This window comes from Bos taurus, chromosome 19 (genome assembly GCF_002263795.3).
Source record: "Bos taurus isolate L1 Dominette 01449 registration number 42190680 breed Hereford chromosome 19, ARS-UCD2.0, whole genome shotgun sequence".
Lineage (NCBI taxonomy): Eukaryota > Metazoa > Chordata > Mammalia > Artiodactyla > Bovidae > Bos > Bos taurus.
Genome location: NC_037346.1, coordinates 63,009,487 through 63,020,428, shown reverse-complemented (window position 1 = coordinate 63,020,428; position 10,942 = coordinate 63,009,487). Strand labels below are relative to the sequence as shown.

At 59.9% G+C, this 10,942-nt stretch overlaps 1 protein-coding gene and 1 long non-coding RNA gene across 5 annotated transcripts in view; one reads left to right on the top strand and one right to left on the bottom strand.

The window, feature by feature from the left end:
* Nucleotides 1-3,314: 3,314 nt before the first annotated feature.
* Nucleotides 3,315-10,942, bottom strand: part of CACNG5 (calcium voltage-gated channel auxiliary subunit gamma 5) — a 29,229-nt gene continuing 21,601 nt past the window's right edge. For 2 of the 4 annotated variants that reach the window (XM_005221363.5, XM_010816658.4), the window contains 4 exons: nucleotides 10,115-10,201; nucleotides 8,539-8,679; nucleotides 6,417-6,562; nucleotides 3,315-6,184 (listed from right to left, as the gene is read on the bottom strand). In XM_005221363.5, the coding sequence (XP_005221420.2) occupies nucleotides 5,927-6,184; nucleotides 6,417-6,562; nucleotides 8,539-8,679; nucleotides 10,115-10,201 (632 nt within the window). In that variant the 3' untranslated portion in view covers nucleotides 3,315-5,926. Of the gene's footprint in view, nucleotides 6,185-6,416; nucleotides 7,259-8,538; nucleotides 8,680-10,114; nucleotides 10,202-10,942 lie in introns of those variants that run through there. The other 2 variants (NM_001205962.2, XM_015459027.3) reach the window with 2 other exon arrangements.
* Nucleotides 7,554-9,675, top strand: LOC132343139 (uncharacterized). The gene is made up of 2 exons (XR_009491850.1): nucleotides 7,554-7,810; nucleotides 8,110-9,675. It is a non-coding gene; the product is annotated as an uncharacterized lncRNA (long non-coding RNA).

Below are 10,942 nucleotides of genomic sequence, written 5' to 3'. Positions count from 1 at the left end.
GGCTCAGGAAGATCCCCTGGCGGAGGAAATGGCAACCACTCCAGGGTTCTAGTCTGAAGAATCCGATGGAGGGAGGAGCCTGGCGGGCTACCATCTATGAGGTCACAAAGGGTCGGACACGACTGAGCGACGAAACAATGACAGCAGCAGCACAGAGGGAGCGCTCAGGGCCAGGAAGCAGCACAGGGCTGACGATCACGGCTGGGAGTCCTGACACGAGCGAAGGCTGGTTGCTGGGGGCAGCTTGGAAAGTATTGCTGGTGGATCTTACTGCCGGAAGTGTCTTGTCCATCCACTGGGGACCCGGCATGTCATACAACGGGGCACACGCGGCTGCAGGGTGGTGACTGACGTGGGGAAACCAGCGCATGGGGGATGGCTGTTTCTCTGGATGGCTGTCTTCCAGCTCATCACTGGGGAAGGGGTGATGTTAGAACATCAGCATTTTGCCACCATCATAGTGATAACTATGACATGGTAACCATGACAGCCGTCAACCTCTAACTTCACAAGAAGGACAGCTGGGTTTTCACACCTCCTGTGTGTGCTAAGTCACTTCAGTTGTGTCCGCCTCTCTGCCACCCTATGGACTGTAGCCTGCCAGGCTCCTCTGTCCATGGGATTCTCCAGGCAAGAATACCGGAATGGGTTGCTATGCCCTCCTCCAGGGGATCTTCCTGATCCAGGGATCAAACCCAGGTCTCCTGCACTACAGGCAGGTTTACCACCAGTGCTACCTGGGAAGCCCCTTCACGCCTCCTGGAGGAGAGTTATTGGATCTGCATCCCGTCAGACCTCAGGCTCCACCTGCCAATTTACAGGAAGTACTGATAGAAGGGACAGAAGCAGTCTCCATGGCGTCTTTAGGACCCACTGGGGCGGAATGTGGAGTGTCTTCCCAGGGGCAGGGTGGATGGAAGTCCTTGAGAGCTCAGGGACAGGGGACGGGGTAGGGAACAGTGGAAGGATCGTGAGCTCTGGGGCGCCCCCCGCCTCGGGGGGAAATGAGCCAGGGAATACCGGGAAGACAGCACCCTGGCCGCCTGGAGCCAGTGGACCTGGAACCTCCCCTGCATCGGGCCGGGACTTGCAGCCACCTGGCAGCCTCTGCACCCCCGCCCACTGGATTTCTGAGCCGCCTGGGGGCACCCCAGCTGAGTTGGGGCTCAAAGTTCGATTTAATTTGATTTAGACAAACCCAGGTGACGCTTGTCGCGCTGGCGGGGTGGGGGTGGTGAAGGGAGATCACCCACACTCTGCTTTTCTGCTCTGCACCTTGTGTGGCTGCCAGGCAGACGGTGGCTCACACACACGGTGCTCCCAGAGATGTGCTGAACAAAGAAATGCATGTTTAAATGGTTTACACGGACAAGGTAGACTCCATAGCACTTGCGTGCGCATTCTCTTATATCAGAAACGCAGGGGGAGGTTGGTGTGTGAATGTGGGTGGATTTAAGATAAAAACTGACCCAAGTCCAGTCTGCTGAGAAGACTGAGCTATGAAGTCTCCTTGTTGCCTCATCAGAAACCTCCAAGCCCTCGAGCCTTGTTCTTATAAGTGCTGAGCATGGGATTAATTATTCAAAGACCAGTGGTGAAGATCAGTTTAAACTCTGCACTAGGAGCCCTGAGATGGCAAGGTCATTTCTGAGCATCCATCGAACTTCTTGGGGCCAGGAGCCCACCCTGGGGTGGATAGCGGTGTGGTGAGCACAGAGCCTCGCCCCCATAATGCTGGGCTCTGCTGTCCTTTTTCTCAAGGGCAGGCTCTTGCTGCAGCTCGGTGAACACCAGCTCATCAGGAAAGGGCCAGGGAGCAGAGGCTGGGCCTGAGGCCATGGACTCAGCTTCTTGCCCAAAGCACAGCCTACCTGCTGCTCCAGAGGGACCGGCTGGGGCCACAGAGGCTTGGAGCCCAGCCCCAGCCTGCAGGAAGCCTGGGTGGGGCCCCAGAGTCCTCAGCCTGCCAGGGGAACCAGCTGTGCCTTGTCTGCTGATCCAAGGCAGAGGCTGAAATTCCATACTCTTTGGGGGCACTGTCTTGCGTTCCCCAGGCAGGAGGTGGGGGCTGGGGAAGAATACTGGAATCATGTGGGCTTGGTTGGGTTTTGCCTCTAACTCCCTCAGCCTTTAGAGTCAAGGATGGAGCTTGGGGGCAGAGCATGAGGACAATTTTATACGATGCTGTCATTGTACGAATGAAACAACTGAGGTCCCCAGGCTGACACAGAGGGTGGAGCAGTGTCTGGACGGTGGGCCTGCGGCTGCCCCGGAAGTAGCAGCACAGACGCTGCCCAGGCAGAAGGGATGGGGGATCAGGCAGAGCCAGGCAGGAGAAGCCCAGGTGGGCCCTGGGTAGAGAGGCCCGCCCAAGGTCGCAGAGCAGAAGTCAAGGACCCAGGGCAGGGTGGGGGACGGTGTGCAGGGCTCCAGGGACCGTGTCTGCCAGGAGGGAGCGGCTACAGCCAGGCCACAGCTCACCACCCGTGACCCCGGGGGAGTGGGGGGCGGCCAGAGGCAGCCCCCAGGCTGAGCGCATGCCCCAGGTCCTGGCCTGTCTGTACTGAACACAGGTGCACTCAGAAGCACCCGCTTGTTCACCCACGTCTGTGCCCGCGCTCCACCTGGTGCTTGGGTTCCAGGTGTCACGTGTCACTTCCCTGGTGGCTCAGTCAGTGGAGAGTCCGCCCACAGGGCAGGAAACCACCTGCAATGAAGGAGACAGGAGATGCAGGTTCAATCCCTGGGCCAGGAAGATCCCCTGGAGCATGAAACGGCAACCCACTCCAGTCTTCTTGCCTGGACAACCCCACGGGCTGAGGAGTCTGGCGGGCTGCAGTCCCCGGGGTCGCACAGAGTCAGACACGACTGAGCCCGCGTGTATGCGCCTGTTGGCTGTATCTGTGGAGAACCCTAGCACACCGCTTTCATTTAGGAAGGAAACAGTTACTCAAACATGAAGGAGGGGGCTCCCTGACATGTGGTCCTCAGGACACGACTGAGAAGCTGGTGTGGACTTGCCCCATTGTCGCCCCTCAACTCCACGTGGTACTGATAACAGGCCATTTCTCTGAAGGTCACCTCTGGGGCCTGTGAGGGGCACCACTTGCGGGGCGCTGGTGAGTTCCAGGTGAGAAGGAGCAGAAGTCAGAACTGCCCCCACCCCTGACTGGTAAGCCCGAGTGATTTTACTCCATACTGACTCAGACTTTGTTGTGTTAGTCTCCTCCTCCCATATTTTGAGTATGAAAAAGTAAAAACTCATATACCTTTTTAAAATAAGTGCTTGAGGAAACAAAAAGTCAGAAAGTGTGTTGGGGAAGGGCCCGTCATTTATGGTTTCTGAGCTGAGTTTATATACACTTTAATGTTTCACGAAAATCCTTTGATTCTGGAGGGGCTGCAAGGGTCCCAGTTCTGAGATTAATTTATAAACAGAAAAGAAAGTTTCACCCAGCCTGCAGGAGGGGACACGAGGGCCCAGAACCGTGCTGAAGAGCCGCGGAAGTTGCACGTCCGGGGAGAGCGCCTGCCGGAGCGGCACAGCGGCCAGGCCAAGAGGCCCGTCCGAACGAGCAGCCAGCGGCGCGCGCTCAGCAGCGGGCTTCTGCTTTTCCCATGTGCACAAAGGCAAGCCCGGCACGGCGACAGAGGGGTACTTTAGGGCAAGAAGGCATGTCCAAGGAGCTCAGCACGCCAGCGAAGGCTGGAGTCCACGCGTCTGTCAGCTTGGAAATAACGACCGACCGTCTGCAAGCGCGCTGACCCAGCCCTCTGGGTAAACCGTGAACAGTAACGGAGGTTACAAGTCGTGGCCGGCCGACGGGGTGGAAGGGGCTTTACAGCTGTGTCGGTGCGCCCGCAAGGGTGAGCAGTCCACACGCGGGGCCGCCGGGCAAGGCTGGACCCTTAAGAGCTGGGGTGGGGGTGGGAAACAGCTTAGGCTAGGTCCCTCGGAGCAGAAGGGGGTTTCCCAGGACTCCCCAGGAGGGTGCCAGGAGTGGAACCGCGGCCCGCTTCTCTGGCTCCCCTCTCGTACCCCTGACACAATAGGCACCCCTGACACAATAGGCAGTCCAGCCTCCCTGGACGGGCTGGGCGGTGCCCCAGCCCCAATCGGGCTCCTTGCTGCCCCGCCCCCGGCCCCGCATCCGGCTCCTCGCCCCCCATCCCTGCCCGCTCCCCCGACCGTCCCCCTGCCCGATCCTCGCCCCTCTTCCTGCTCCTGGCCCCATACTCTTGTGTTCAGGCCTTTGCCTCCTGGACTCAGAAGATGGCTGCATTTGGAGACAATGCCTTTAACCAGCTGATTTAAGTGAAAATGAGCCATTAGGATGGGCTCTCATCCAGTCTGATGGGTGTCCTCCTAAGAGGGGCTTGGACACCAGGGGACACACAGGCGTGCAGGAAAAACATCGCGTGAGGCTATGTCGAGAAGATGGCCATCGACAAGCCGTGGGAAACGGCCGCGAAAGAAATCAAGTCTGCTGGCACCTAGACCTCAGGCTTCTGGCCTCCAGAACCATGAGAAAACCAGTGTCTGCCGCTGAAGCCACCCAGCCCATGGCCACCCAGCAAACAGACGCGTGGCCCTGCCCAAGGCCACCCAGGCTGCACGCGCAGCTTTCTGGATTTCTTCCTGGAGCCCACATGCTACCCATGGTGGCTTTTTGCACCAAGAACCGAATGCTGTCTTAAAGAGAGCACGAGAGAACATCGGGAGTGACTGAAACATACGGTAGAGAGCCCATTTTGTCTGGCTGCTCTAAACCTCAAATCCAGAGGTGGCCACACCGAGAAGACACGTGGCGATCTGAGGTTCCGTCCCGCAGGCACCTTTCCCGTGTCCATCTGTGGACCACATGGAAGGGGCCGGCGCCTCCCTGCTCCGGATTCCACCTGGGAAAGGGGCATGGCGCCGCCGCATCCTCTCCAGCTTCTATCTGCCGACCCACGCCCATTCCCAGCCCGTTCCCAGCAGGCAGACACTGCCGTGTATGAGCGTTAAATCGGCCCTCCGGCATTAACAGGGTCCTTGGGAGGACTATCGTGAGTCCAGCTCCTTTAGACTCCAGTGTCGGCAATCCAGCTCCAAACCCCAGGCGGCCTCTCGAAACCCGCGTTCTGCTTTGCTGGGACAGACGTCTGTCTACACGATTAGACCAGAAATGTCGCCCCTGTGAGCGAGGACAGTATCCCTGGGCCTGATATAGTGCTTGGCAATATTAACTTGGACCAGCCCCATCCCGAAATTCCCATCGTCAGAGTCGCTTCTCTGGGTTAAGGCATCGAAGGCCCCCGTTAAACACGTTGCTGAGGGGCCATACACACCAAGACATCACCAGCCGCTAGTGTCTCTTTGTGACCTCATCCGAGTGGTCCAGACCACCTTAACCCCTCTGGGAGCATTTGGGGCAGCTGAGTTCTGGTGGGAGAAGAGGAAAGAGCCCCCAGGCTGTGGGGTGCCAGGAGCTGGAGTGAGCAGACAGGTGTGTCCTAGTGGAATGCAGGTAACCACCAGGGATAAAGGACTTTGCAAGGACTCGGCTGGACAGCTCTGAACCAGCCAGACCTCCAGATTGGTCACCTCTTGACCCACAGCCCGGATCACGAGGGAGGGCCAGGCCAGGCGGCAGGCTCACGAGACCAGCTAGACCTCTGGAAAGAACCTGGCATCCCAGCACTGGCCTTGGTCTTGGCCGAGACGTGAGGTGGGGTGGGTGAAGATCCAGCGGTGCCCCCCTCTCTGGGAGCAGAGGCCCGAGTGATTGGCTACTCCGCCCCCTCCAGAGCAGTCAGCCCTCTAGTGGGGGGAGTGGGGAGGGGACGGGTCGGGCGACAGCAGCTGGGTGTGGGGGTGCCGGGGCTCACGGGCCAGCGAGGGCAGGGCAGGCTGTCCGGGCCGCGGTCCAGGGGAGGCCGCGGCTCAGCACGGGGAGGTGGACATCTGGTCGTAGTCTGGGCACTTGAGCAGCGCCGGGTAGCTGCTGTTCATCTGCAGGGAGGCGTCGCTGGAGAGGTCGGAGGGACTGCGGCCCCGGGCCCAGGCGTCCGGGTGCAGGAACTGGCCCGAGTAATCTGAGCAGTTGCTCAGACGCGGGCGGTAGAAGCCGGGGTGAGGCCGGTACAGGTCCTCGGCGGTATACCTCTTCATGAACAGGTACACGGACATCACCCCGGCGCTCTGTGGGAGGAGGCGGAGGGCGCTGGTGCTGGGGGCCTGGGTAGCGGCCAGAGGGGAGGGGAGGGGAGGGGAGGGGGGAGGGGCGGGGGGGGAGGGGCGCAGGGTGCGGAGGGCATGGGGGAGGGGAGGAGGAGGGGAAGCGGGGGCGGGATGAAGGGCGGAGCCCGGTGGGTCTCCTCCTCCTCCCCCTACCGGCAGCCCCACCCCCATCCAGCCCCCGGGAAGGCTTTACCTCGGTTAACAGGAAGGAGATGGCTGCGAAGGCGAAGGACCAGCCATACTTGTAGCTGAAGTAGGTCTCCGCGTCCCTGGTCCTGTTGAGCATCTCGTCGTTGATGCTGGAGATGTAGAGCACCAGGCCCACCACGAGGGAGAGGCCTGCGGGGCGGGGGCTCAGGCAGGAGGCCCGGAGCTGCCCGGGGCACCCGCTTCACCTCCGGGCTCCGGGAAAAGGCGGCGCCTGGGTGACCATGAGCTCACTCTGGGGTTCAAGGGGAGCTGGAGTCCACCCCCCAAGACTCTGCCTGGACCGTCACCCTCCAGACGGAGGCCGGCGTGCAGGTGGGGCTCCTGATCTGCCAGGACCTCCCAGGAGCCCACCCCGCCCCTCCTCTGAGTCATTGGCCGGGACAATGACTAGTGTCCTGAATCCCCCCAGGTCACCCTACGGTGACCTCAGGTGGTTTCTGCTGTACTCAGGGGTAACGTGTGTTCCCCGCCAGAGGTGGCAGGGCCTCCAGTCCCCGGATAGGTGGTCTCTGCAGCCCACCCGCCCCTGGGTGTGGCCCGTGGGTGTGTCCTGAAGCCCTGGAGAGGCAGGGGTGGTGAAGACTGGCCAGCGGAACGTCAGAGGCCCAACCCCTCCCCTCATGGAGCAGAGGACAGACTCAGCATCAGCCTGGTCAGTCCATGGCTGTAATCAGATGAGGACACAATTGATTACTCTGTTTTCAGCTGTTTGGGTTTAATTCCATTCACATGGTTAAGCTGGGCACCTTGAAGGTTAAAGGAATACAAGTGTGATTCAGGTCTTTCTCACCACTTCACTCACGCTGGATCAGGCCCAAGTGAAACCTAAGGTGTAAGGTGGGGTGAGTAAGCAGCGTCTACTGCTGTCCTTAAACACTTCATGTGGCCCGGGTCAGCCTGAGATCTCTGGCCTGCTGCTGCCCATGAAACCTCAGGTGCCCTGAGGCTGCTGTAGGGCCTTGAGTCTTGTGGAGTTCATAGAAAAGCAGAAGGTACGCCTGGGTCTGTGAGGCCCAGCCCTTCTCAGGCAGGGTCCCTGTTTTCCTGCCCGCTTGTCCACATCCCCCGTTACGCTGCCTGTCTGTTTGGGGGCGGGGGGGGGCGGGCGGTGGGATCCAGCCCCAGGACGTGGCCTGATGATGCCGGGAATGGATGAGCGAGCACATGAACGACTGAATGATGGCAAGCGGACAGGTCCACGCTGAGGGGGCCCGGGTAGCCCAGGGGAGGGGCGGGGTCTCTGGAGGACAGCTGAAGGCTGGGAGGTGAAGAGGCCATTATCCCAAAGGCAGACTGTGTTTCTTTCACGTAGGAGCACAGGACACAGCCCTCCAAGAATAGGAACACTCGCGACCACCGCAGCTAAGAAGCGGTGGGGTAAGTGAAAGTCGCTCAGCTGTGTCCCCACTCTTTGCAGCCCCGTGGACTGCACAGTCCGTGGAATTCTCCAGGCCAGAAGACTGGAGTGGGTAGCCTTTCGCTTCTCAAAGGGGTCTTCCCCACCCAGGGATCAAACCCAGGTCTCCCACATTGAAGGTGGACTCTTTACCGGCTGAGCCACAAGGGAAGCCCAAGAATACTGGAGTGGGGAGCCTGTCCCTTCTCCAGGAAGGGGTGTTCTTTCTCTTCTGTGCATTCCCAACTCAGGAACTGAACTGGGGTCTTCTGCACTGCAGGTGGATTCTTTACCAACTGAGCTATCAGGGAAGCCCAAGAAATATAGTGCTAAGTCGTCTCGGACTCTTGCAACTCCATGAACTGTAGCCTGCCAGGCTCCTCTGCCCATGGGATTCTCCAGGCAAGAGTACTGGAGTGGGTTGCCATTTCCTCCTCCAGAAGAAGCTGCAGTGATGGTGTGGAATGAGGACCCTGGGTTCTCATCCCAGCTGTGTCCCGGCAGCTACCAGGTCACCCTCCTCCAGCGGGGAGGGTCCGGTCTGGGGTCCTCAGACTCTCTTCCAGCTCAGACTCAATTCTGCCTGGGCCAGTGACGCGCGGGTCCCTCGCAGCTGACCCACCTGTGGGACCAGGGCTTCCCGGGGCACAGCGGTCAGGAACCAAGTGTCAGGAGTCCAGTGTGCCCGAGCAGAAACAGCACCACTCACCCGAGAGGATAAAGAAGATGCCTGAGACAAAGGCCAGGATGGTCCTGTGGGGACGGACGTGTCCGATGTTGCTCAGGATGAAGCCGATGAACATGAAGAAGAGGCTGACCAGGGGGAACGGGGTGGCCGAGCGAATCATTTCTGACCGAGGGGACGGAAGGGTGCTGTCAGCCTCCAGGGGCTCATTCTGCGATCACCCCGCCCCCCATCTGAGCAGCCTGCCAGCGTCCCCCAGCTGGTCCCCCAGCCCCTGCCCTGCGTGAGTGGCCGGCCTCCACCTCCTCCTCGGTGGGCTTTCGTCCCTCGGCCCTTCACCTGCGGGGTCTGTGCTAACCCAGGGATTAGCGTCAGAACTGCACTGCAGCTTCATCTGGGGTCCAAGCCAGCTCTGGTGAGGCCAAGGCCATGGCATCAGTCTTGCTGGGGGATGGGGGTGGGGAGAGCTTGGTTCAGTCCCCTGGGGCTAATGGCGTGAATGTCTGTGCCCCACAAAGTGAAAGTCGCTCAGTTGTGTCCGACTCTTTGCGACCCCATGGATTACACAGTCCATGGAATTCTCCAGGCCAGAATACTGGAATGGGTAGCCTTTGCTTTCTCCAGAAGATCTTCCCAACCCCAGCATCAAACCCAGGTCTCCTGCATTGCAGGCGGATTCTTTACCAACTGAGCTACGAGGGAAAGAAAGTGAAGTCACTCAGTCGTGTCCGACTGTGACTTTCTGGACTGTAGCCTGCCAGGTTCCTCCATCCATGGGATTTCCCAGCAAGAATATTGGAGTGGGTTGCCATTTCCTTCTCCAGGGGATCTTTCCTGACCCAGGGGTCAAAGCTGGGTCTCCCGCACTGCAGGCAGATTCTTTACTGTCTGAACCACTAGGGAAGCCCCACAAAACTCGCATGTTACACCTAACACCCAAGGGATGGTATCTGGGGCTGGCCTCGGGAGGACTCACGTCATTGGGGTGGGGCCCTCATGAAGGGGGTCAGTGCCCGTAAGAGAGACAGGCGAGCCCCTCAGCTGAGCCACCACGAGAAGACACAGCAGGACGGCCTGGGCTACGCGCTGGGGAGAGGGTCCTCACCAGGAGCTGACCAGGCCGGCACCTCGATCCTTTTAAAAATTATCTTTTAACTTTAACTTTTTGGCTGCACCATGCAACATGTGGGGTCTTAGTTCCACAATCACGCCTGTGCCCTCTGCATTGGAAGCGTGGAGTCTTAACCACTGGACCTCCAGGAGAGGCCCTGGCGCCTTGGTCTTGGCCTTCTAATCTCCAGAGCTGAGAGGATCGCCTTTCTGCTGTTTCTAAGCTGCCTGGTCCGCGGTTTGCTGGGGCCGCCCACGTGGAGGAGGACACTGGGTGTGGACGCCCTCTCCTTGGTCGGGTCACAGCAGCTGGCAGTGCCAGCAACCTGACCCCCCGACAAACACTCTGCAGCGCAAGCTCGGCGACTCTGGTTGGCACAGCCAGCTGAGTCCCGGGGCGCTGGCTCTCAAGAAACAAGCTGCCTCTTCCCCTTGCCCCACTCTGCCCCATGCAGCCCATGGCCCGGGGTGGAAGGTCAGAGACACCTACTTAGTACGCTGACCGTGGACTCCGAGGTCAGCTGGGCGCTCGCGGGCATCACGTACTCGATGGTGAAGCAACGCCCCTGCTCCTCACCTGCAGGACAAGAGCCGCTTTTGCTCGGGGCCTTCGGCGAGCTTGTCTGGAGGCTCTAGCAGGCAAGCATAGCTACTCGTGCACCCTTGACCAAAGACCAGTCCTCCCCATTGGTTGTCCTCCTCGGCTGAGCGCACAGCTCCCAGAGGGGTGCGCAGGGAGCGCGGGGTGTGAGGGGAAGGGGACGCCCGCTTGACCAGCCCGGTCACCTGAACCAGCCCTGGGGATCAGTGGGGCGATGGTGTCCCTGCCAGATGCTCCTCACGTCCTTTGGGTCCTCTTGAGCTTGGATTTGCAGCTGGCACGTTCAAGTGGCATGGGCAAGCGCTTCTAGAATCTTTGACCCCCTGTGTATTTACACCTGAGCTGGATCTAAGCCCTTGGGGGCCTGTCCCTGGCTGGTGGCCCACGGTGGACAGAGGTGGACACTCATCCTGATGTCACATTTTCCCCAGAGAAGCACCAAAGCTGCATGAAAAGCGATCAGCACTGCAGCTTGAGGCTGCATCAGATGTCTGGTGGCTTGGGGGCAGGAGCCACCGAGGGTGGCACATGGCTGGCTCAGGCGCCCCAGTGTGGGAGCCGAGGAGCAGAACCCGTGTTGCCACCTTGGTGGCCGGATCCGGGTGACCTAACGCTGCTTCAGATTTAAGCAGAGATGGAGGCCGCACAGTGCAGGAGGTGGGAGGTGGGGCCGGCGCTGGATGTCATTCACGAGGCAGACTCGGCCAGGCCTCCAGG